The sequence below is a fragment of the Branchiostoma belcheri genome, unplaced genomic scaffold (genome assembly GCF_001625305.1).
Source record: "Branchiostoma belcheri isolate BF01 breed outbred unplaced genomic scaffold, Haploidv18h27 scaffold5, whole genome shotgun sequence".
NCBI lineage: Eukaryota > Metazoa > Chordata > Leptocardii > Amphioxiformes > Branchiostomatidae > Branchiostoma > Branchiostoma belcheri.
The window spans coordinates 4,766,384-4,793,970 of NW_017804131.1; the positions used below are offsets into that span (position 1 = coordinate 4,766,384).

A 27,587-nucleotide genomic window follows, 5' to 3' on the forward strand; every position below is an offset into this window, starting at 1 on the left:
CAGTTGTCATCGTTACAATACAATGTTAACATTTGCTTGTTCAACATTAAACATTCTAAGAACAATTACGATCGAGGGTAATTTACAAAAAAAAAATACTACATGTGTAACAGTGACTGTCTTTGACATCAATTAAAAGTTGCTTAAAGTGTTAAATAGTGGTAGGACAGTTGATCAGTAATGCTTTCTATAATCGATGTTGTGAACACGCCTGTCATGTAACATTCCTTTGATGATACCTACCACACGTACACATAATTCTGAACGGTGTATGTTTTACTACAGAATCAGCTGACCAAGAAGGCACTGAAGACCAAAGAGTTAAAAGAGCGTCAGGAAGGACGAGTTAAGGACGAGTCGGGCCGGGGCAGCAGTGGTTCTAGCGGGTACGAGTCAAACGCCAAGGCGCCGACTACTCACGACTTCGACCGCGATCGTGAATACGAGTCACAACCGAACGATCCCGACTACGACACAAGGCGGCACGACCGCGACTATGACAGGGACGACCGCGACTATGACAGGCGCGACTACGACAGAGACGGTCGTTCGTACGACAAGGACGACCAATACGACAGGAATGGGCACGACTACGACAGGGATCGTCAGTACGACGACAGGGACGGCGACCACGACCGCGAGTACGACAGCAGGGACGACCGCGACTACGACAGGGGTGACTACGACAGGGACGATCCTGGGTACGAGAGGCGTGACGCTGAGTACGAGACTGCGCAGGAGAGGCGGGACCCTGAGTACGACTATGACGCCATGTTGAAGAAGGACGACTATCTGCCGAAGATGCGCGGACGGGAAAGAACTGCTCCGGAAATCGAATATTAAATGCTCACGCGACAATCTCATTTGTCTCAAAGTGAGCTTCAGCTGTGACCATGCGCATATCACACAAAGCAAGGCAACACAAAGTACGTGTACCGGTCAAAACTCATCTTATGCCTGCACTGCATCAATCGCAACACTCCAACCCAAATTCCTACAAGGCTCTACCGTTTCACAAAGACGGCTACAGATACTCCTATTTCCCTCAGACAGTCAGGGATTGGAACACGCTTTTTCAGGTCATAACTGAAATCACAGAACCTGACAACTTCAAGGAAGCCGTACTCCTGCATCTGAGGAAACAATGAGGACGCAGCGCACTCCTCCCGTGCCTCTTACCCCAACAGAGGGGTGTTGCACAGTATCTTCTCAAGAACAAGAACCATACAGAAGAATGTTTTGTGCAACCTATGATTTGACCTTGTGTGCAGGTGTCTCCATGTAATGATGGAAAGCCCTTGTAACATAGCCTGGTTACCAAACCTATCATAGCTCCCGAGTCCTACATCCTCTCCGCAAATAGAGGATGTAGGACTCGGGAGCTATAATAGGTTTGGTAACCAGGCTACTTGTAACATACACTGCTTGTGTGTATATGTATGTGTGTCTTTGTCTCTTCCGGCCTTTCCCTCTCCATGATTTGTCTGTATGGCTCCGTCTGTTTTTGTGTGTGTGCACTACTCTCCAAGCAGAGGTTTGGGTTTTGGCAATAAAAAGTCTAAAAACATGCCAAAAAAAAGGCAAGGCCCAAACCTCTGCTTGGAGAGTATGTGTGCGCACTTACATGTAACTAAATGTACATACCTGTATACTTGAGGTCAAAAGACAACAGACTACACTAGTACAAAGTTTATGGTTTATTGTAGTTGTAAAAATCTTACAACACATATCCACCCACGGGTTGTAGACTTGGTACTTGGCTCTGTGTAATTCCATTGCCAAATTTTCACTTTATTCAAATGAGTCACTGATACTTTGACAACCGAAAATGAGTGTCACATACTGTACATGTATACCTTTAGTTCAAAAGGTAAAAAAAAAGTAGTCTGGCCCAAACAAAAAAATAATCAAAAATACCGAAACAAAAATCACAGGACCGTGAAGAAACTGTAAATATAATTGTTTGGGAGAATTGTATACCGTGTCTCTAAATTTGCATCATTTAAATTCAGAAGTGATCTCCACATTTTTCCACTGGAACATCTATGTCTGCACTGTAACCACATTCAAAAGTGTCCTCATTGTTTTTTTTTACCTCACTATGTCATTCTTTTTCCTGAAAAATGGTAAAATAGCCTCCTAGCAATCATCATCATCATCCTAGCAAAACTTAGGTTAAAATCTGACAGTTGAACAGAGGGCAACAAGACTATTACATGTACAAACAGCTGTCCACAGAATGTGAGGTATGACTTCAGAAGGTATTTTTGATCATACATGTATGTTCGTTTTCTGTCATTTATACACTGACACTACATATAGACTACCACTATGTTATAACATGTACACTTTGCATATAGGCTCTACTACACTACGTTTATAAACATGATCATCGTATCCACATACATTTATACTTAGTACGTTGTTTAGTCTTTCATACATGACACTGTTCTAATAAATAGTCTACTATATATATAATATATATACTACCCAAATACAAAAGACATTCTCTACAATGTTGTACAGTTAGCTACAATACCATCTTGTACTAAACCTTAAACCAGGTTTTATGGCAGATTTCAGTATCTCAACAGACCTCCAAAAGAATATTCCTACCTATATTTTATTGACACAGAAAGATGCAATGCTTACTGTATATCTTCCACATATTTCCGTAATAGTAGACCATCAGCTGAACTGTGTAACGCAAGGGTACAAAGCATTCTTACAGTAGAGCAAGCTTCACTGTGATTCAAGCAATGCTTATGTGGTAAAAAGGTGAAAATTATAAAAAGCATAGTTTGTTCAATTGCGAGAAACTGAATTAGACATGAAGTAACATCAATGTTTGTGGATTGTGGTCTTGTATGACTTGCCATATCAGATGTGTATTTGACTGGTTTTTCTTTCAGTATATCCCACAAACATGCTCTGAACATTAGGTAGAAACTGAACCAATGAAAAAAAAATCTGGCATCATCTGTCACTTTTCTTACAAGGTGTTCAGATTTCTGAAATTTGAACCGTGTAACAAAGAGCAATGTGCATTTCAGTTTCAAGAGTTATGTTACACCATATTGGGTACAACTAGGTGTTGACATGTGGTAACATCATACTATTACTAGGGACTTTCAAATTGGGGTTGCAGCTACATGGCTGCTATTACCAGTACATCCACTACAACAAGGTAGTGCAACAACAGTCACAACGAGCTATATAATACTGATTCAGTTAGTCCACCCTGTTCAGCTTCTGAACACTTCTAGCACCAGGTTTAAACACATCGTCACAACTCTATCAAAAGGTTTAACACATAGAAGCTGCTGATCTATACAGGCATTGTGCAGGTATGTACAAGCTAGGAGTCAGCTATGAAGAGGACTCAAACTTTCTACTTGTTCCCAGTAAGCATAAAAGCTAACAGAGAAAAAGTTTTGAAAGGAAACTATCTTATAGAGTCCATCAGGTTCATGTTGTTTTGACACAGGTATTAGACGGGAGAATGAAAGTGCAAGAGAAAGCAACGAATATTCAACACAAATATCTCCTCTATAGGGCTACAGAGTTTTCTGTATGTCATTGCACCAATTCTCCTGTACATAAACTTAAAGGCATCCGATGCAATTTCAGGGTGGCAAAAGTGGAAATATTAAAGCAATCTGCATGATATTGACAAATACTGCCCCACGTTAGCACATTTTGAATCAGTATTTCATACTGGGCTTTTAAAACTGCAGAAACAAGCTCAAAGAAAAAAAGCTTTCTGGGTAGTACCCTAAAAATCAGCCTAGGGTTCTTCCAGTAACCGTTTTTGGTCAGACTTTCAGGCATATTTGCTCCATAAATGTTGATATACATTTGGACAGTGTGTTTCAACTTAGTATGTAGATAAGTGACTAAAGTATTGACTTTGAAAAATCTGGTTTCCAAGCCCTAAAAACTGCACTGGATGCCTTTAAAGATAACAAGTCCTACAGACTGTCCTCAGGAATCCTGCTTTAATGAGTTGATCCTGGCGCAGATCTTTAGGGCGGGGCCCAGCTTCATGTTCATGGCACTCATGAGGTGGTCCTCCTTCAGCAGCATCAGGGCCTGCCCGTCAATCTCCTGAGCACGGAACTCGTCCGCAAAGTCACTGCAGCCCGGCAGGCTGCGGATAAACTCCCACACCTGGAGGGGACACAGAGAAGGGATCTTTTAGCCACACTAGCAAAAACTGGGCATTTCTGCAAAGCTAGTTCATTTCTGACATTGCCAGACTCACCCGACCTTCCTAGCATGATGGGCCACAATCGTGGCTCAGTTTGAATCTCCTGCCGGCTCCAGCACCCAATAGATGCACTATCACGAATTGACTACTCAGAACACTTATAACTAAAGAGAATGGACCAATCAGAAGGCGTGTACATGTATCTTATTGACTGTGTCTATTGAACTTTGAAGGAGACACAGAGAAGAACCCTCTTAGGTACATACGCAAAGATGAGACATTCATGATGTCTCTACACTCTCCTTTGGTTCAGGTGATGGGTTCAAAAATTGCTCTGATGATGATAAAGCCATAAAGGCATGAAACTTAAGACAAATGCTGTACATCAGACCATTTAAATGGTGCAAACTGTCCTTTGCATGCAAAATGTTGATGTTGAAGTCCTCTTGCCAATGAAAATAATATAATAACAATCAGTGCTTGCTATTTTGATACAATCTCCAACATTCCTGTTTTCAAAACTTGTACTCACTTCCTCCACGCTCCACCTGGCAGGGTTGGGGTTGGCAGGTCCCAGGTCCAGCTCAGTGTCCGTACTGCCGAAGCTGTTGTGTCGGTTCACGATCCTGGATGGTGATGCCAGCGGGGCGCGGGGGGACAGCTGCTCGTGGGGAGGGCTGAAGTCCATCGGCTCCGACATCTGCACATCCTCCGCTTCTGGGGACTGCAGAAAAATGGTTGATTTTGATACTGTTAATCACAATTTTTTTTCCAAGGTACTTTTACATTCACAGTTTTTGCGGTCACTTCTGCAAACTTATCATAACTGTGAACAACTGCCATCACCCCGTATGTATAGTTTCACAAACATGTCCATTTTTCTCAGCGAAATTTTGCTACTGCGAACATAAAGTAATTTACAGTACATGTATTGTATAGCTTACGCACCAGTCATGAGATCTACTTCCCTGCCATATTCTATAATTATTAACTTAAGAACTCTAAATGACTATTGACTACAATTTTTAGAGGAGACTATGTACTGAAACATACTTTTGTTAATAAAAATCATTATGGATTCACTTGAGAAAGACTTATGTGTTGTACACACTTACAAAGTCTATAAAATGCATGCACATACTTGTTTTCATTACGAAAAAGACATGAATTACACATTATGCATTGTTTTGACATCTAATCATTGAGTGTAACAAAATCTCATGCAGCTGACAGGAATGTAACTTACCATAGAAGTGCTGTACAATCTCGAAGGCGACACTTCGCTCCCTGACGGGGACTTTCGCGAGGACGATTTCCGCTCTCGCTTCTTCTTGGAGATGTATCTGCTGGGCTGTTTGGGCGTGAACAGGCCGAGCCGCTTGGTGCAGCCAACGTTGTAGCGCTTGGCACAGGCCATGGAGCAGAACCTACCAACACAGCAACACCCCACAAGTCAGACAATAAACATACCCGCCTACTGTGGCGATGTGTGGAACCAACTAATATTTGATGTGATCCACTTTTAACTCAAATTTTAGAATTTGGTTTGATTGCATAATCATATTTGTGCCATCATTGTTGACTTATCCACGTGATTGTTACAAGGAACTTTTTTGTTTGTGTGTTGGAAAGAATGATGAAAGCAAAAAAGAAAAACAGTGTGGGTAGATGATGCAGTTATCTGATGCTTAATGGTGGATGTTACAGAACATCAGGAACTGATTCAAGTTAAAAGTGAATCAGAAAGGAGTACCAGGCAGTTCCACTGAAGCAGAGAATTCTGAAAATCAGGAGAAAATCTGTGCCAACCACTGACAACACCGAGTCAGGATCAGTGTTCAAAATTCTTTTACCCTAGTTTGGTACCAGGGTGTTCTCTCTCTCTCTCTCTCTCTCTCTTGTGAACAGTGTTTAGAACTTAGAACAAGCATATATCCAAAACAGTACTGGTGCAATGTGGCTGTCCTACTTAGCAGAGTACTGCATTTTCATATCACATCAACTGAAACTCTTTAAATGATGCATTCATGTATAAGCCCAATTTTTCCCACAAAAAGATGTACATTGTACTGCATTCTGTGACCGTCCATGCCACCTATAGTGCCCAGTGCATGCTGGTGAGAGATCTATGATCATGAGGTGACACAGCGATGCAAATTTTGAACACTGCTCAGGATGCTGCTGCGAACCTGAGGCCCGAGCTGGATCCACGTCCTGATTGGTGGCCGCTTGGATAGCAAAACAAACACAAGCTTGAGTAACACACAGGAGGAACTGGGCACACTCTTTAAAAACTGCCAGTATTTAAACCTTCTCATGTTTGCTGTAAGCAATGGAAAGGCCATTGGATATGTGAGTATGGAGAAGGTTAATTGAATGATGAGAACTGGTAGCCTAGCCTCTACCAGTCTTCGGGAAGCGGCTGGAAAGAGTAGAAATTGGCCAAATAGACAGATGATATGCCAGGGGAGTTGGTCTGCACTGAGAGAACAGTTTTTTGCCAACTCTCCTAGAATATCATCTATCTATTTGGTCAATTTCTACTCTTTCCAGCCGCTTCCCCAAGCCTAATATAGGCTAGTGCAAGGCTACAGAGGTAAGACATTGGTAAATTAGTTATGTTTCTTTCTTAATTTCACCAATGCAAATTCAGCAAACTTCCCCAAATATAAAATGAGGTTCTATTTCTGTAGTGGCACAATTTACTCACAGGCGAACTACCAATTCATGCAGCACACCTTAACAACCTTAAGTGTTGCACTCCTCATGCACTTGACTTTTGAAGTACAGGCATGGCGTGGCCTTGTTTTTTTGTTTCGATAAGTGGCTGCATTAGTTAACCAAGGAAACATTTATACTTGTGACATCTACAAAGCCATTTGGATACAGCTGCAACTTAGTCAATGGAACTGTGTCAACTTGAAGTGTTCTCAATCAGTCAATGTTAAAGAAGTTTTGGGCTTAAAGCTCTGTTATACAAAGTACATTTTGCTAAGTTACAGGGTCTCTTTTATACCATGCGGGAAATTTAATAACATACCTACTATACTTGCAATCTGCATGCAAAAACTGACTACGTAACTGAAAATTCAACTATCATAAAGAAGAATTTATCATATTCATGCTGTGAGTTGAATGGCTTTTAATGGTGATAAACACATGCAGAGCAAACTAAGGTAAGCAAAAAAAACTTGACAACAACTAGATGGTACTGGGTAGTCCCACTGTTAGGCATGTTATGCACATGTCAATGTTAACCAAAGGGGGAGGTGGGCATAGCAGGGTAGTAAATAGCAGATGAATGCTTCACAAAAAAACACAGCAACTGTTATGCAACATTCATTCTCAAAAGCTGACCATGACAAATTATGATAATTTCACCACACAGCAAGAGCCCAAACCCCTCCCCATGGCAGACATTGATAGGTGCATAACATGAACAAGTACCTTTTTGTATAGAAAATTAACCACCTTTTGGATCCACGGAACCTGTACTGGTAATCCACCTTGCCACAGAACTCACACTTTAACAGAGTTTTGTCCTGCGGCTTCTTGGGCTTCTTGGCAGGTTGCTTGCCATCTTAAGAAGGGGGGGACAAAAATTTTCTTAATGTAAGTTGTTAGCCACAGTGTACACTGAAAAATACTGTTGCATGTGCATATAGTTTACATGTAGAATGGAATATAATTACGCATTTTGTGTTTTGGGATGTTATATGGCTCATCTACTGAAAAGCGCATGCCACTGAGAGTATCAGAAAGGGTCTTAACATAATTATTTCATTAAGGCCACACCAATTTAATTTCTTGGTTAACGGGTTCGCCCGCTTCGTTTTTTTCTGATTTGAAAATAACAATAAAAATTCAGAATCAACTGAAAAATGCTCATATTATGCCCTGAACAGTTGAAAACAGTCCTTTTCTTCCTAGTTGTTACAGTTATTCCATCTTTCATTACAGTGGTATTATTAACCCTTGTCCTGCGGGGCCCATATATATATGGGTTGTACATACAGTACCATCTATATAGTGCCCTGTATATGTGCGATTTGGGGGTGTTTCTCGTGCAACGCATCACACCGCAGCGAAACGCAACGAATGCGGAAGTAACTACGCCGCCGCAGGGCAAAAAAAATCAAGGGTCTGTAACCTGATTAAGACATGAAATTATTTGAAAATATGGTGTAAAAATTGCCAGCAGGACAAGGGTTAAAAGTTCAAAATTCATTGTTTAAATTTTGAACCAGTCTGGTGTGTTGACTTCATGGCTCCTATCGTACCATTTTGGGCCATAATGGCCTAGGCCTGTTTTTATTTTTTATTTTTTTCGCCCGCCCGCTCCATTATTATTCTAGAAAAATCCGTTCACCAAGAAATCAAATTGGTGTGGCTTAAGTGTCAATAGAAAATTATTGCTATCATTTTGGATAACCAAAATCCCATATAACACAAAACATGGTGTTGTACTGTTGAGCTGTGCAGTTACAGACAGACCTGGGGACTGTATAAGCAGTGTGCTGCCATTCTCACTACTGGGGCCTGCCTCTGGCTGGTCCTTCGCTGAGCCGGCCTGAGGACGGCGGGACTCCACCAGGATAGAGTTGTGCTTGATCTGGGACAATAGACACGGTGTTTATCATGAGAATGGCCATAAATATATAATCCTTTCAGTTATGTAGTACTGAATTTTTTTTTCATAGACATCTACATGAATGCTGTTAATCAGCAAAGTTGGAATTCGAACAAAACAGATGAATAACAAAAGGTATTTGGGAAAGTATTTTACATACACCAGATATATCAAATTTGTAGATATTCCCTTCTATTCTATTCAATATCTCAGTTACTGTACCAGTTGTGGCTGTGATGAATTCAAATCTAAACCCTAATTTAACATACAATATGAGCACTCACACTGATTTGATATTTTCACCCTCCACCCAAATAGAATCTAATTCTTACAACAATACGTACTACAAGAACACTTCTCCTTGCTGAATTGATGGTGAGATGTTTCTGCTGCCATTTTTGACTGTGTCAGCCCTTTGAAAAATTACCCCAAAATAACAAAACAGATACAGTACTTTTCAGAATAAAGATAAAACTCACAGGGAAGGGTTGTGGTCCCTCCTGTATAATGAAGCCATCTATGAGGTGTGTGAGGATCTGTGGTTTGACGACTGCTCGCTGTGGCTGCTGTTTCTCCGTCGGTGGTTTGTTCAGCGCCAGCGGTAACTCGCTGCTGTGACTGGTCATGGGATCTTCCTTTGGGGGCTCCGGGGACTTCATCGCATCATCGACTTTCTCCTGAGCTGGAGTCTGTTATAGGGAACGGTAGAACAGTAATGATGCTACAGAACTTCATCAGTGTATCAGAAAGTTCAACTGAAAATACTTCTTGTGTAAATGTATGTATCACGGGTATATACATGTAGTAAACTTATGCCATGGCAGAAAAAACGGTGCTGGAACAGACATAATTGTTACACTCTTCTTCTTCATGAATACCATTTGTGGCATTCTGTCCAATGAAATGGAGGAGGGGGCACATGAAATATATTAAGTCCATCTTCCATAACAACATGAAAAAAACATTACTGGACCAGAGGGTAATGTGAGGAGAGAAAATACATGTGCATTTTTATAAAGGATACTAAGAACAATACAACACAGCAAAGGAAACCCTGCACTCATGGCAACTTGTATCTACCCATCACTGATGATAAAATCACATGCAAGATTATCAAGATCAGCAAGATTACAAAATATGGAATTTAGAAGCAACTGAAGATTTTTTCAAATTCCTTACCAATCTTTAGACTTTACAGAACAGGTTAGAAGAAGACATTTAAGGACAGATCAAGAGCAGACTCATATGCAACAAGCAAGCCAAGCCTCACCTTCCTCACTTTGGGGGACTGACCATTAATTATCTTGCTGCAGGAAGGGGAAACTAAATTTCTTAACTTGCTATTTTGCAAACATCTTAAGTTCATATCAGGCCAAAGATGTATAAGGGTAATACTTAAATTTTGATTGTGAAGAAAAAAACTTATTAGTTGCAAATTTTTCATCCATCCCTTGGATGAGAAATGATACCTCCCCTTTCGATGATGCACTGAAACTGAGTGGGTGAGTCAATAGTGGGTCACATCATTAACAAAGGGGGGGTCTGTTCTGACAACTCAACAATACAGGATGTTCCTGTCCCCAGTGGGGAAATGGATGGGCCCATTCTTATTCAAAACCTGGCTGTTCTGGAACAATGGGCCAGAACAAACAGTTTGGAGATACTGCAGAACAACTAGCCCTTAACCTATCTGCTAGTTAACTGGGAGTAGTGTCTTTAGGATTATCAGTTTGAATGCTGTATTGTTTCGTGATGAATGTGTAATAACGCATTAAATGCCAGGGTCTTTTCCATTGTTCCTTGGTAGTTTTCCCAGGCTTCAAATCTTTATCTAGTACACGAGTCTATGACACAAGTCTTCTGTATCATCACAACTCAGAAGACAGTATCATAATGGAGAAAATGCCACGACCTATCTTTTTATTCTGGAGAATCCCTACACATTGACACATGCATGTTTGTTGTTAAACTCCTCAATACTGTAACAAATCGTAGAATTTGACAAATGCAGCCAAATAAGAAATGTGACAGATCGAACAATTAAGAACTGGGATACATAGTACACAAAGACACAAACACACTCAAAGACACACGCGTGCGCACACACACACACAAACATGCACACACGCACAAACACAAACACTGTAAAACTCTTGGTCTTACCGTCTCTGTAACTCCATTTTGTTTTGGCGACGGCACGCGGGGTGGAGCCTGCTGGCTGATCATGGCTGACGTGGAGACGGGTGGAGGCAGTGACTGTGGGCGCTGTGGCTGGGCGGGGGGCGGGGTCAGCCGCGACTGTGGCCCAGGGGTGGGGATCTGTCGCTGACTGGGCTGTGACGTCGGCAGCACGCTCAGGGCAGAGGGCTGTGGTTGGCTGGCGGGCTGCTGAATGGCTGAGGGCTGCATTCCATCAATGGAAGAAAACATGTTGAATTTTTTACTTTTGTGTAAAAGGTATATTCATAATCTCCAAGCAGATTATAAATTATGGTAGCATTAGTATCCACTGGCCTGAGGAGTGTCCAGCATTAGCCACTGAAGGGTGGCAAATGGATACTGTCTGGCTAATGGATACTGCCTGGCCAATTTGATACTGTCGTTTGCAGCCACGAAAAGATCTGCTTGGAGATTAGTATATTCTTGCCATATGTGCAATGGCTATAACAATGATGTTTGGGCTACATCTCATGCATACATGTACCTACTAGAATGATGTATCTGCAACATCAGCTGCAGAAATCTATATAAACATGCAGTTTTTCCTGCAAAAGGATTTTTAGCACACCACACATTCATGCACATACACAGAGAGATGTGTATTGGATAAAAATGTACCAGCACTTGCAACCCATGTGCACAGTGTACAACAGATCCTGTATGCAGGGAAAACATACAGTAAAGTGTGTAGATTACACCTTACATGCCACATACTGTACAGGCAGGGAACACAGCAGAAAGTGTGACCCAGGATGTAGGGAGCATTCAGCAAGACATGCGGGAATGTTAGGGGGAAGGGATGCAGTCTATGTGGAAATGTGCACAAGTTCCACTTTGCATGCATGCAATCCTACATGTGTATTGCAGAGGGGGTTTTGCAGAGATCTAAGCATTGCATCAAAACACATCACATGGCTACCAAAGTACCATCCATGCAGATGTCAACACATTTATCTGCCATGCTACTTGCAACAGAAATGAAGCACAAAGCAAGCTGCAGTTTATATCAGTATGCAGGGGAGAGCAAGCAGTGCGAAGCAAAGAGGCAACACTTTCAGTGCTACAGCCAATCAGAGAAAGCATTTCAGCAGAGTTTCACCTGTGCGACGGGTGGAGGGCCGCCGGTAGGCTGCTGAGGCAGGGGAGGGGCGGTCTGGACGGGTTTGTGCGTGGCCAGAGCGAGGGGGAGTGGTTGGGACAGGGGCTGGACATGAGTTGGCTGGACGTGCGCCGCCTGTACGTGGGTCGGCGGGACGTGCGCCGCCTGGATGGCGTGCCCCTGCGGGTTGTGTGCCTGCACCGGCTGGGGCGGCTGCTGCACCGGAGGCTGCACATGGGGGTGGACGTGGTGGATATGTCCAGTTTTTGCCTCTGGGGGCGGTGGGCTTCCCAGACTGGAGGCCCCCAGCTGGATCCCCATCGACTGTGTGAGGAGACAACAGTCACACAGGAGAACCATCGTACATGTACGCCACCATCTAACCCGCTAGCATGCACACGTGTAACTGCCTCAAAACCACTTGTAAGTCATATCTGTTGTTAAACTATCACCAGCTCAAGAGTATTACTATAAGAATACATATTGCGCTAGTACATATCGCATGAAGGTATAAAAGCAGTGCCTGTGTCAGTTGTATGTTCTACCAGTAGCGCAGACTAAGGAAGATGTGTTATTTCCTCCATTATAGCAAAGCAAATCTTAAGATTAGAAATCTTTATGGCTTAGGATTAAGTTTCCAGTGCAGCCAGAGGTGAGTTGCAAGCCTTAAGCTTTATGCCAAAGAAAGAAGTTCTTTAGAAAAAACAGTGTGACAGCCTAAGACTTAGCCTTTGCTGAAGTGCCTTTACCACCATGTTTCCCTCCTAGTATGTGTTGGACCAGTGTATTCATGAACATCAGGGCTAAAAATTTTGCAGGCACAACAGCACCACAACAGTTTTCAAGAAACCTTTTACAAGCATGTCAGCAGAACGTACTGCGCCTGCGCAAAACCCTGATTTTTCACGGATTACGTTGGATGTTTGGTGAATTTTGCATCAGAATTTCCCTGTTGCAGACGATATCTTTTCCGACACAACACTTGAAAACTACAGATAGAATGTTAAATATGCAGGAATACGACCTTATATGACACGTTCAACCAAAGTGCTATGCACAATAGAGGTTTTGCGCAGGTGCAGTACGTTCTGCCGACGTGCTCCTGTTACAGGTTTAACGTTTGTAAAATTTGGACTGTGCCAGACATGGACCAATTTCCAGCCCTGATGGTGACGTGTGTCAGTCACCTGGACCGTTGGGGAGGTAGGCAGCCTTTGTTGAAAGGTCGGAGACGGTGGGGTGGTCGCCGGCCGGCTGTGTAACGGGGGCCGCGGGACCACCGGCACGGGCACGTGGTGCGGTATGTGTTGGGCCTCCATTTTTGTGATGGGAGGGGAGGGAGCGGTTGGCTTAGGCGATGTTTGCAGGGCTGGTACAGCCTTTAGAGGAAACAACGGCAATCTAATTCCTTATATCTTCTGTACTACTACTACTACCTACCTATACATGTAGCTTAGACATCTAGCTACAAACTAGCTACAGAACTTAACCCTCTCCACACAAACATTTGCGATAACCAATAGGGATTTTGGTGCATTTATGTATCCTTAGCACAGAGAAGGTTAAAGAACCATTATTTTTTAAAAGAATCACTCAGTCGAGACGTGTAAGTGTATGTAAAAACCCAACAACAGCTACAGATTTGAACACAAACTCCTGCTTAAACAGTCATGCTGACCACATGCCACCCGGTCGGTACCTTAGTGGCTCATGCAGAAGTATGGCAAAAGGTGAGTTCACCTGTACAGGCTGAGTCGGCCTGGAGTGTGGTCTCTGACTATGCTGGAGGAAAGTCGGAGATGGGACAGTGGTGGGCGTGGTGGGAGAGGTAGTGTCCTGACCTCGCGAGCCCATGTACGAGTGGTAGCCCTCCGGCTTGGGGGCAGGGGGTCTAGACAGGGCTGTTTTCTGCTGATCAGCTGCAGGCTTTGGAAGAGAAGGGAGACCATCGGAACCCTTCCTACTACCATTTGGCCACTACAGGTTTTTTGAAGGTACACAAAGGGACAAGGATTGTTTTTTTTAAGATTGTCTGGCTTTTAGGTAACATTTGACGTCAATCATGCAAAACAAATCTGCTATTATGATTGTAGTTACATCTCTTTATTAATCAAATTACGTGATGTATCATTACAGTTTATAATTAAAAAATAATAGTTGGCAATCTACAACTCCCCAATTAAGAACATGCCTCTCAGCAGTTAATGTTTTATCAAAGGACAGCAATACACCGTTTCCAATTTTACTTCAAACTTTGGATAGGAAAGATGATAACATTCAAACCTTATCAAACTTACAGAAAATCTTTAATTATTAACGTGATTGACACCTCCTCTGGTTGGGCTCTGTGTGTTGTTTGCAAGCTAAGTCTTATTTGGTGATACTTCTAATGATTTATTCACCTGGGCAGCATGTCTGAATGGAGGAGACATTGCAGAGGTGCCCCTGTCATGTGTTGGGGAGCGAGAACTGACGTGATGGGCATGAGAGGCCAGTAGGTGTAGACTTGAGTGAGCCTCCAGTTTGGAGACCGGAGGGGCGGGGGCAGTCTGCTTTGTTGGGGGATACTGCACAGGCACAGCCTTTTAAAACAAGGAACACGGGGCTAAATCCTGTCCATCCAACACCACCAACCTAGCATCTAGAATCATTTTCCAACGTTTAGAAAGGGAATGCCTATCTCTTAATGCAAAAACACATTTTTTTAGTAAGAAAGTAAATGGAGAAAAGAAATGGATTGATCTCTAGAAGATTTTTGTGGACAGAATTTAGTTCATTTGCTGTCACTGCTACATAATGCATCTACACACGGGAGAAACATTGACAAATAGACACAAAAAAATGGTCAAGGAAAGAAAAACAAGCTTTATGATGACAACACATAGTACCTCTCCTGAAAGTTTTTATTTAGTCTTAGAAGAGGAAAATATTAGAAAATAATTGTTTCAAACTGAAATACAAAAACTAAGAAAACACAAGGTCAAAGATCTTGATAATAAAATAAATAAAGAGCACAGGTAGACTAACACAAAGAATATGAAAGGAAATATTAAAGAAAAACGTCAACACCAACCTTTGCTGAAGACGGCTGACCAATAGCAATGGCCTGTGGTACGGGATGTGATGATTGGCTCTTTGACTTTTCAACTGTAGAGGAGTCTGTTTTCTTGGGAGAGGTCGATACCCTCTTCTCTGATTGGTCCAGCTGTTTGGACTGGGAGGGTTTTGATTGGTTGGAGGAGGCAGGTGGAACTGGGGGCCCCCTGAGGGGAAGGGCCTGCACAGAGCCCTGGCCACGGGATGGGAGCTGAGGTAAAACAACAAAAACATTATCATGCAAGTTCATCTGTGTTGGTAAACATCATAGTAAAATGATAAACTTTATTCCAACACAAGGATTACACAGAGATCAAATTTTCAACAACCACTGTCACCTTCATCAGGATAATTAATGACCAATCACTTTAAAAGGTAATCTCCTGAGAGTTACAGTTATAGACACATGACCTTATTCACACAATGTATAGATACGTGCGTGATGTCAGCAATTGATCAAACGTGCCAGGGAGTTTATAACATGGTAACATTTCCAGTTTCACTTGTAGTTGTATAGTCTATCTAGAATTGACAAAACCAAACAAACTTTCTTACATTGAAAAGTAATGCAATGAAATCAATCATAACTAGATAATATTTAGATAAAACTATATACGCATGCAAGTTACAGTTGTCTTATTAGGCACATTTCTGTTTGAGGATTATCACCAATAAAGCATGTTACTTAGTAAAAATTGCTACATTTGCATAGCTGTGAAAGTAAAATCATGCAAGATCTTATTCTACATATTTGGCCAATGTGTCATGTTCAAAGTAAGTAGTTATCTTTGATAAATATCAGTGACCTATTGGGAGAAATATTTATATGAGAAATTGATAAACAGACGCCAGGCCTAACCTGTGAGAGGAGAGCAGGTGGAGTTGAGGAGGACCCGGTTGAGCCAGCTGAAGTCGCCGGCCCCAGCGCCAGCTGTGCACCTGCCTGCTGCTGCGCCATGGATGCAGCCGCCTGCTTCTGTAGCTGCGCAGTCGCTGCCTGCTGGGCCTGGGGAGGGGGGCAGGTGGAGAAAACATCAGTCAAATGGCTCAAAATCACATTCTAACAAGGTTTAAAACTTCTACATACTACTGAATCTGTCAACTGCATAGTTAGATACAAGTTAAAGGTATTACAAACAGTCCTGATGCAGCTTAGCTGGTATAGTCCTGAAGCAGCTTAGCAGTACGATAAAAACATCAAACTTCAGGTTCAAATTCACATTCTAACAAGGCGTAGAACTCCATTCCTCCTACACACTACTGAAACTGTGAACTGCATAGTTAGATACAAGTTAAAGGTATTACAAACAGTCCTGATGCAGCTTAGCTGGCTTTCAAAGTGAAAGGTGCGTGCCTAAAAGGTCACGCCAATGCGTTCACTGGAGCACACTACACTGCATAATGAACAATAGCCCTGTGTCTTCTACACCTTGGCACAAGACATGCAGTGTTGTTACAAATACAAGTTCACCTCAGTCATGTAGACAATGTGAAGGAGAGCTTGGTTAAATGAAGACGGCACAGCCACTGTGCAACATGTACACCAAACTGTGTTATAGGTTATCAGGCACACTTCCTGTACTAGATAAGGCACTATGGCATTGGAGGGTGGAGTTTGCATATAAAACATTTAACACCTCACAAGATCAATACCTGAGGTTGTATATCCTGTTACGTCATGGACACACGTTGTTTTGAGTTTGTTTTGTTTTCAAGTGTCTCTAATCTACTCATGTCCATCCACTTAGAGGGACTTCCTGTCCTTGAGCACTTTTTAACCCCTCTTCCTGTCGCATTCTAAGACACCACTGAGGCCTAGGAAAAAAATGTTGTGTTTCCTGTTTTAGTCCTGAAAAAAATTAGGGTCGGTAGGTAGGGATTGGTTAGGAAACAGGAAACACAACAATTTTTACCTACGCCTGAGCATGTATACAGCCATACTTATAAGTTGGCCTGAATACAGTATGTAAAGGGTGTAATGCTGATGGCTATATTTCCTATTGATACTATCTACATGTAGATTTTCTTGTTTATTATGGTCCTGATAAAGCTGTGAAGTAAGTACTGTAAATCACTTTATATTAGCAGTACTTTTAAATTCACGACCACTTCTGTACCGCGAATTTATCATTATCGCAAACAAATCATTCACCAACTTTCTTTTTCACTTGCCACCACCGCAAATTTAAAGTTTGGTGACCATGTCTATTTTTCTCAGACCAAGAAAGTTGGCTACCGCGAATTTAAAGTGATTTACAGTATACAGTACAGTACAACAATAATGGTTGGAAAATCTTTCCAAGCAGAGGTTGGTATGGAAAGATTGTGACTTTTCCATCATGTTCCCCATTTTCTGTCACTACTCCCCACCAACGACAGAAAACAGAGCATGATAGAAAGGTCACAATCTTCCCCACCAACCTCAGCGTAGACAGTATGCTTCTCTTTCTTTCTTGACACAGGGTAGCTTTGGATTGGAATGTTTGGTCAATGACATTATATGAAAAAGGCGAACTCAAATCGTGGAAATAAAAAAAAATGAAGGTGCCTATTGGTATGTACTTCTGACTGACCTGCTGTGAAGCCGCAGCGCTCTGTGCCTGCTGTGCCTGTAACAGCACGCTGTGCAGCTGCTGCGGTGTGCAGGTGGTATACAGTGGCTGCCCCGCCTGCCCCACCAGCTGCAGCGGTTGCGACAGGCTCAGGCCACCTGCGCCAGCCGCCGCAGCCATGCGTGGGCCCAGCAGCTGCAGGGCTGCAGGTGTGGTGAGCAGCTGTGCCTGGGATGTCACCGTACCTGACTGTGTGGACAGCACCTGCCGATTTGCCTGGAACAATACATGACTCTCACTGTTAGTGTTATATACCAGTAAAACAGTATACACAAATATGCTAATGGCCTGGTGTACCTGTGTTCAGTCTACACAGCAGGAAAACCATGCCTATTGATTTGTAAACTGGCAAAATGCTCCACAGAAGTTATAGTATCAAAGTTATCATCAGCCATACATGACATACAGTATTACTAATAGGTTATAAACTTCACAACATGAAAAAAATTATCACATCAATCAAGCAATCAATATCTGTGGCATAGACTCAGACCCAAAGAACCAAAATAGCCTTTATGCCACATGAACTAACATGGAATTTCACCAGAAGCCATAATACACATGTACTACCATATCATCTCTGTATTTCTAATATCTGCTACAGACCTGTGTGAGTGAGAGCCCGTGCTGCCCCACGGCAGATGAGCCCAGTGCCTGCTGCTGTGCTGCCATGTTCTGCAGCAGGAGCTGCTGCTGCATGTACATCTGCTGCAGGGCCGAGTACTGCGCAGCGCTCACACTGGTCACAGGCTGGCCTCCACGGTGCAGCGCCTGCTGGATAACCTGCACCTGCGAGTAGGGGAAATTTGTACGTAGGTGAATAGAACAAACCAGAAAAGGATAAACTGACCAAAAAAAGAGGGGGGAAAAAACACTACCATAGATGTGAAGCTGACCAATTTGAAAAAGCAACAAGAGAAGAAGGATGCAATACAGCACACAAGGGCAGAAAGCAAGAAGTAAGCACATGGGACCAGCTTTTGGTGAATAAGAAGAGAGTGGATGAACAGAGACAACAATAGGATAACGCTTTGGGCTTTAAACTGGGACCAGAGGAAACGTGCATTTGTACATTGAAAAAGATCTAAGCAGCTAAAATCATAGTACATCATTCTTTATCGTACTACATGACTCAACTGCCATAGCTTAAGTTTATAGAATAATCTAAAAGAAATACTGATATTCTGAGAGAAACATAGAAGAGGGAATCAAAAGTGACAGAGCTAGGAGGAAAGACACAGTGAGAAAGACAGAGAGAGAGAGAGAGAAAGACCTGTCTGTCTGGGAAGAGAGCCGCTGGAACCTGCTGTACCTGGGAGGCCAGAGAGGGGGCGCTGTGAGACTGGTGGGCAGCAGGAGGCTGCTGGGTGGTCGGCACATTGGACGACGTCTGCCGGTCGTTCATGACGGATTGCAAGTGTTTTCCTCTTCTGTATCAATCTGCAAGGACACAAATGGCATATATTTAGATATAATAGCTATTACGTAAATCATACATAGTGCAGTAATATTGCAGAAATATTTGATGTAAAAAACTGAACTGCTTTTTTGACAGAGCTGATAGCCCGCAATCCTTTCAAAGTTGAGTTACTTCTATATAGATAAAAACTTGACTATCAACCAGACATTCTGAGTACATAGAAAATTCCAAGCATTGGCAACATATCATAAAAAGACAATAGTAAAAATGAAAAAAAAAAGCACAGCTGAGACAAACCCTAAACTTTAAGTAAGACTTATAGTTCAAATACCTGTACCATAATTCTTAGTCTGGTTGTTCATTCATGATATTTGTGTAAGAAATTCTTACACAAATATCATGAATGAGCAACCAGCAATGACAATGTTAACACAAATGTGTACATCTATGTCAACAGCTACCTTGCAACAATTATACAAGACAGAAAAGACAAACAGTCAGAACCTCATAGTCATACCTGCTCCTTCCAGAAATGCCAAAATCCTTCTGAGAGGGACTAACCAGTGTGGTCTACCCCACATTGGAGAGACCCAGACTGTTTAATGGCCCTGAACAAATTGAACAGGCCAGTAAATCTTTACAAGGGACAATTCAGCCTTTCTGGCAACTTCAGTGAGCTTCCCACCAAGTTAAACCTAACTTTGGGGGTAGGGGGTGAGCTTGGAAAGTTGACTCCCACATTAGATATTGTGATGTAGATTTTTAAACACCACCACATTCAATAACGATACTTTTTCTCAACACCTTGTTGACGTTTCCTTTGAAGCGTGAACTTCGGTGACCCAGGAAAGTGTAGATCCTAAAGAAAGGGTGTCTAGACAAAGCCGACAAGAGCGTGGATTTATATGCACATTTAGAACATGTTTGCCACACACACACCATTAGGCCTACAGTCCGGCCACCAGGGCAAAGACATTATGGTGTCTGGTGCTATTCAACCCTTCTACTTTGATCACCACCGCTATTCAGTAAGGCCTGCCATTACAAGATTTGTTTTTCAAAGCCTAGAGGTCACGAGATGGGGTAAAGAGGTCATTAGAAGATACTTGACAGAAGAATGGGACTGTAAAAAGGAGATTTTCCCAAGGTTATATCCTATAACTCACAAGTTGTTCAGCTTCAATGGTGTATCTCCAGGAGTAAAAGAGTAAGGCTTGCGTCACAGAATATCATATATTAAATGTTGCAGTTTTAGGGATGAACCAAGAATGATACAAGGGGAAGGAGGAGAGATGTCCAAATGTCAATCTCACAAGTTTGTATACCTCAGACTGACAATGCAGTAACATCTTTGAAAAGGTGCCAAAAAACCTTCAAACCAACCATGCAAGGAAGAAAAATGACAGTACTGTAGCTTTTCTTACATATATAATGTTCACAATAATTCATGTTGACTGAACTAGAATGTTAATTACCAGTAGACACGTTTCTGACCAGTTTTCCCCTAAAGCAAAATGTCTGCACCTGATTAGCATCTACAGGTACTTAGGCCCGATTTAGACTAGAAACGCTTAAGGGGTTTTGGCCAGGGAAACGTTTCGGAACGGTTAACCGTTCCCGGTCTAAAGAGGAAAAAACGGTTTGTTATGGGTTTTCGCGGACCGTTTCCGAAAACCACCTCCATCGTGGTTTTCGACCGTTTCAGAACCCTTCAGCGGGGGGCCCGAAACGCTTTTTGCTAGGTCTAAAGTCAAAGCGTTTCTTGAAACGGTAAACCAGGTCACATGTCATATGCTAATCACATGCTAATAAGCCCGCGCGCGTCCGTTTTCTGGTAGATTCGCGCCATATTCGATTGTGTCCATTTTCGCCATTTTATATCATGTATTTCTCGAATTTTCGTCATCCTGTATGTCTGGGGGGATGGCAGAAGGCCAGGGGAGGGTCTGGACCCAAGAAGAGATCTGCTGCTTGATCAGCTTGTGGGCCGATCAAACTATACAATCCCGCTTGGAGACCTCGCGTAATAGGGAGGGCATACAGATGCTTGTGGACGGGCTGGCGGCTGAGCGGTATTTACGCACCCCAAAGCAGGTTCGGGCGAAGTTCAAGGCCCTGAAACACAAGTATCATGCGGCCAATGAGGCAAACCGTAGAAGCGGCTCGGGGAGGTCATCATAGGTCACTGTGGGTCAGAAACATCCTGCGCCACGGGCGGCCCGAAACGCTTCCGCCTCTGTGTCTAAAGACGAACCGTTTTCTGTGGCGAAACGTTCCGTACCGTTTCGAAACGGTATACCGTTTCTAGTCTAAATCGGGCCTTATTTTCCTTACTTCCTAGGCCCTTGGCTATCACAGACATACCTTCTTCACAATATGTTGGAGATACACATCATAACAGCTGTTCCAAACATGCCAGAAGTCTCACACAAAAGAAGGTGTTTTCCCATGTGGAAAAGACAATATTGTGGGAAATTCTGGAACAAACCATGCAGAATAGGGAGTGGATTACGACGTTGGTTTGACGACTTTTTTGTGGGTGTCACTACACAAAAGGACACCTAACCACTTGTTATTTATGGACTATTAACCAGTGTTAGAATTTTACACCTTTTCACGGTCCATTACTGCAGTGCGAGAAAACATCTAAACAACTGTTTCTCTTGTCACAAAACGTAAACATACCGAACACACAGCCTGACAAAGTTCTCATAAATAAAATCCAAATGTGCAGTTTCCCACAAGAAAAGATGGAGTGGGGGTGGCTGTCTAAAAGATGTGCACCAGGGGGTAGGTATATGCAAGGACATTATACACACTGACAGTGTCCTTGGTATATGTAAAAAAAAATTGTACAAATAATAGATCATGCTATATGATGGCCCTGCAAGGGGGGATCCCGACAACGCTCTACGCTGAATTCGGAAACCTCTCAATTATGCTTTACGATAAATTCCACGTGGCTACAACGTATTACATAGAATTAAAACGCAGAATACGCTCTACGCAAAAATATTAGAGCAGTCCGTCTACGCTCTACGTAGAATTAAAACAGCTGATTACGCTCTACGGAAAAGGGCTTGCGGGCCCCCCTATATCTGCCTAGTTGAGCCTAGGTTATAGATAAATAGGCAGAGCAGAGCTACTTTTCAATGTAGTTTTCAATGTACTACAGACTACAGTGGCCATTGCCTGGATACCAGACCTATCATAGCTCCCGAGTCCTACATCCTATTTGTGGAGAGGATGTAAGACTCTGGAGCTATATAGTTAATACATGTAATATTGGTCTGGCAACCAGGCTACAGTGGCCAGTCCCACCAAAATTACCTGTACATTTTTGTGGTTTCTAGTTGCATAAGCACTTATGTCTACCATGACAACCTGGTACTCCATCCTTCATGGAAAGGTGAAATTACTACTGTACTGGTACCAGGGGAAAACCTGGAATGATGCCAATCTATCTACAATCACCTGCACAGCTTTCATTTCTCCCTCTGGTCATCAATCACGTGAACATGGTCAGACTGGCAGGGTCCAACCAAAGTGCACCATGCATTTCACTTCTCAGATGGTAACCAGGGGTGCCAGAGTATACAGTGCAATTTTACGGAATACAGTGCAATTTTACAGAATACAGTGCAATTTTACGGAATACAGTGCAATCGTATTAGTATACAGTGCAACTTTACGCAATACAGTGCAATCGTATTAGAATACAGTGCAATTTAACTAGTTTACAGTGTAATTTTTCGGAATACAGTGCATTTTACCAATGACGTTGGATCATGTGACTTGGACCCGGCTTCCCCTGCCTTTTTTCATTTTCAAGATGGCGGACGCCGCTGACTCACATAATTCTGTCTTTTTCGAGATGACGAATTCGAAATGATCCCTGTGTAGTAACATGCCCTGTGTGTAGTATGTAGTGATTTGACTAAAGGTCAATTGCACTGTATTCCGAAAAATTGCACTGTATACTAGTAAACTTGCACTGTATTCCGTAAAATTGCATTGTATACTAGTTAACTTGCACTGTATTCCGTAAAATTGCACTGTATACCCCTGGTGACACTGGGAACATTAGGCTGCTGGTCATACTGCCACTATCCAAGCTCACTTTACTATGCTAGGCCTAGGAAAATAAATGTTGTGTTTCCTGTTTCCCGACCGACCCTAAAAAAAACGCCGACCCTAGCCTTATTTTTGTGTGGATCCCTGCATATTGATGAACCAAAACATTTCGCACGACGCTACCGAGAGAATCGCTGTCATTGGTGGAACATCGGGCGCCCCGCTAGCGTTTTGAAGTCGTGTAAACAACGCTAATTGTCTGATTTGTTTGTAAAACAAAGCCCTCGACTCCGAAAATAAGTTTAAAAGCTGATACGTTTACGAACTAATCGTAGAAAATTCCCTACCGTACTGCACCATCAGCATGCGGCGGCCGCAAAAATTCGGCAACGCGACAGAAAAATGTCTGGTCCATGATAGCGGTATTTCCTATAAAAATGATGTATATGATTTATTTTTCCTCCTTGTCGGTCTTTTAGTCCCAAAACGTCTAAAAAAAGCGGAAATTTGCCCATAAAGCCGGATGAGGAAAGGTAGCTATCGACGTAAACAAATATAAGCACATGGCGAAAATCGGCAAAATCGGCAACGGGACAGAAAAATGCCTGGTCCATTTTAGCGATATTTACCATGAAAATATCGTCTGTGGTTTACTTTTCCTCTGATGTGAGTTTTTAGGTCACAAAACCTCTAAAAAAAAGCAGAAATTTGCCCGCGAAAATGGACGGGCAAGGCATGGGGAGGGCGGTGTTGACGCCTGCGTGACCCCAAAAGGTCGAAGGTCATAGAGCACGTCCATTGCGCAATAACTTTAAATCGCCGATTTAGCTAATTTTCGGAGGTTTCAAATTGATACAATCACACTATCGATTTTAGGCAAACAAAGGGATAGAAAACAATCAAAATTTTGTGCAGATTGATATTTTTTTCTTTCAAATTCAGAATGCAGCAGTATTTTCTGAATGTGTGGTCCAAATATTAAAATTTCTTTCTGGCAGTTCGTGTCCTGCATTGTTGGCTGGTTTATTTTTTGTACATGGTTGAAGTGTAGTGTACTCTAACCTTAGTACCTACCTGCTTGTATCTTATCTCCAGGACAGTAGGTGAAAATAACCAAAGCTGGCAAGATGGCATCAGAAGCATATGTAATGATGGTGTTTGCATGCAAGAATAGCTTTTGCTTCAAGATTTTTTTTCCATATTTTGCAGAAGAACAAAACCTGAAGTTGCAGGAAATGGCTTCCATTTGTATCTGCAGATTGAAAAATACTAGTCTGAGCTTCTGACACCTGAGTACCTGAGTGATGAAATATATTGCACAATCGATTTTTCATCATGTTCTGCCTATATATATAAACATAGCAATCAGCAAAGTTTAAAAAAAAATAAAAAATAAAAATAAAATAAGATAATCCCTACCTACCGACCCTAATTTTTTCAGGACCGAAACAGGAAACACAACATTTTTTTTCCTTGGCCCTACCAGTTCCTTATGATTGAAATGCCCATTTCGTTATGGCACAAGGGATGGAATCAATGCATGCTGTAACATAACATTCTACTAATTAGAATAAGCACTATTAAGTTTTAAGACTGAATTTTGTCATGGCAAGTGAGTCTGAAATTAACATAAAGTAAACAGGAACAAGGGAAGGGAATACCGCATGTGCAGCGTTTTTTTTTTTTTATCAGGCATGCAACAGTATCCTTTTCTGGACTTTTCTTTTAATTTCAAAACCTGCCAGCAAATAACAAGGTGACATAAGTCAATCACAACGTTCTTAGCTTGCAAGCTAATAAACTGACCTGCATGCTCAGACTGTATGTGATATTCACTTGTAATCTTTTCCGCACATGTTTTTAATCCAGATTTGGTAACTGATATCCAGTAGTCCACATGGATTAGACAATGACTACTGAGATGGCTGCAGGATTTTGTCTAAGGCCGACTTTAGACTGACGACGGTATACGATCGCACGACAATCGTTGTGGGCGACGGCTGGCTTTAGACACATGACCAGGAAGTGTGACGGACACCCGCAGCGCAGGAGGGCACGCCGCGCGCCAATTCAAAATGGCGAGAGAACCCCTTTTTTTTCGGCATGCTGCAGAAGATTGTTTTTATTCTGCTTTTAACTCGTTGTTCTGTGGATGAGACTCCTAGTTTGTGCCCAGCAAAGAAGGGGTATGAGGCACATGTACCAAGCGGGGCAATATACTCCGGGTTTGAACCCGGCGTTTGGTGCTGCCGTCGGCCTGGCTATATTGGCCGGGAAATGTGGATCGGCGGATCGGTTCGTACCGGAGAAGTAGCGATTGGTGGCTGGGGATTGTACTAGACACGTATGACGATATAAAGTCTTTGGTTTGACGGCATTTAATGATACTGGCGATGTGCTTAGACATGAAATAACGCTTGCGGGCTTATTTGCATAAGGCCAATGACCTCCAACTTCCTTCGCCGGCGACGGTTCACTTTAGACGGTGGAAAGTCCTCCTCGGACCCCCCGCTGAAGGATCGCACGATAGGGTCCGAGGTGGTAGTGACGACGATTCAAGGATTACCGTCGTGCGACTATTTTGATCGTGTTTAGACGGTTGTAAAATACCGTCGCCGGCAACATCTTGACGATAAACATTCGTACGACTATTTAACCGTCGTCAGTCTAAAGTGCCCCTAAATGGTCCTTTTAAAAGGCAATGAGTGCAGAGCAAATTTTCACCAAGGAAAAAAAAATAGAGAACTTCCCTAAATTCCAAGAGTCATTGTTTACATCTGTTTCAAATCAAAAATGGCACAAACTGCAAATCAGTAACATGCATCCATCCCTCCTGGAAGCATGAATACAACTGTGCTACCTCTCCACCCTTCTGAGCTGGAAGCCTTTTCGCAAAAATAATGTGTTTCTTACAAGGTTTGTTCATTCCAGAAAATTTAAATGCATTAGGATTAGCAAGACATTTTCTGCATGCTAATGTATAGCTAGAAGGTACATAATGCTTCAATTTTCAACCTGATTCCCAAATCTCCATCAATTCTCTTGATTAGAGGCTGTGGTATGACCTGGTACTGCCTGGCAGAATTGTTCAATCATCCCAACTACCCATCCTCTGGTGCCCCACCATTCAGAATGGCTCACTCAATACAGCTCATTGAGCAGAATTACCATGCAAATTACCAAGTCAACAAATCATTTTTTGATGAGGGAAAACTAATTGGAAGTGAAAGTCTGACTCCTACTATCTTTTTTTCTTCTTGACATGTTAGGGTATGTACAACTGTACAATGAGATAAGCTGAAATGTGTGAAAATCTGATATTATCAGTTGTTTATTATGATATGCTGCGATGGTTTGATACCAAGTCAGGCCAGGTCCCTTGAGTTTGCATTACAAATTGTTTTTGGAAAGGAACAGAAATATAATTCTGGCGAAAAAATAATTTGTCAATATTCATATTTTCAAGCAGAGATTGCACTGATTATGCAATGAAAGGATATTCAAGGAATAGGAAATCAAAGGATATTCTTGGTGTGAAATGGGGCTCTGGCACTAAAATAAAGATTTACGTTCGTCTACACAAAATGTCTGAGTGTGTGGGTGGGTGCAGAATTTAACGTTACCGGCCTGGGCTGTTTTGAAGAGGCGTTTCTCCAACACTCACATCTCCAAAGACGAAGACGTCTGGATATTTCAGGAGGACAGGGAACCCACCACAGCGCCCAGCAGGCACCAGTCAGTACCTAACTATTAGCGGGAAGCAGCCAAGCAAGTCGTGCCGCGGTCTGGGGACGGGACCGGGCTGTCTCGGCAGGCAGACGGGCGATAAAGCGGGCACAACCCCCTCGCTTTCCGGACTGTTTCGCGCGCGTTTTAAGCGAGATTTAGGTCAGAAAAGGCTCAACTTACCTTCCAGATTTTTGCTGGAATGTCACATTCCTACCTGGCGAGGCAGGAAAGGAGGAAAATGCGGAGAAAACCCGTCTGTGGCTGGGATCTCGCTGGGTGATTGATGGACCCCAGTCTGCAGCTTTGTTGTCAAAATGGCGGAAGTGACTTTGGGCTTAGAAGGCAGCAAAACGTAATGAGCAATGATATTTCTTCAACAATAGAGTCGTTGCTATTCTGAACTATTCAATTTTCATATACAACCGATACAGACATTATATCAAGTCTGTTGTCTTATCATATTGAGTTGCAGAAACAGTTTACGGATGGTATCTCTC

At 42.5% G+C, this 27,587-nt stretch overlaps 1 protein-coding gene and 1 pseudogene across 10 annotated transcripts; one reads left to right on the forward strand and one right to left on the reverse strand.

The window, feature by feature from the left end:
* LOC109479898 overlaps positions 1-937 on the forward strand; it is a 64,254-nt pseudogene extending 63,317 nt beyond the window's left edge.
* A 2,819-nt stretch (positions 938-3,756) lies between these two features.
* On the reverse strand, positions 3,757-27,433 carry LOC109479837 (polyhomeotic-like protein 3). Of its 10 annotated transcripts, XM_019781863.1 has the most exons (17): positions 27,271-27,433; positions 19,180-19,307; positions 18,474-18,656; positions 17,829-18,083; positions 16,115-16,261; positions 15,233-15,466; positions 14,562-14,741; positions 13,900-14,085; positions 13,347-13,538; positions 12,160-12,483; positions 11,004-11,243; positions 9,320-9,529; positions 8,705-8,822; positions 7,658-7,790; positions 5,457-5,637; positions 4,743-4,934; positions 3,757-4,170 (listed from the first exon to the last, which is right to left on the reverse strand). In XM_019781863.1, exons 2-17 carry the CDS (start codon positions 19,270-19,272, stop codon positions 3,985-3,987), a joined length of 3,054 nt encoding a protein of 1,017 aa, XP_019637422.1. In that variant the 5' UTR covers positions 19,273-19,307; positions 27,271-27,433; the 3' UTR covers positions 3,757-3,984. The 10 variants fall into 10 exon arrangements, with proteins under 10 accessions (XP_019637422.1, XP_019637414.1, XP_019637413.1 ...); XM_019781855.1 differs by lacking the exons at positions 18,474-18,656; positions 19,180-19,307; positions 27,271-27,433 and having other exon boundaries at positions 7,682-7,790; positions 13,900-14,136; positions 17,829-18,078; XM_019781854.1 differs by lacking the exons at positions 18,474-18,656; positions 19,180-19,307; positions 27,271-27,433 and having other exon boundaries at positions 13,900-14,136; positions 17,829-18,078.
* Between the last annotated feature and the right edge of the window lie 154 nt (positions 27,434-27,587).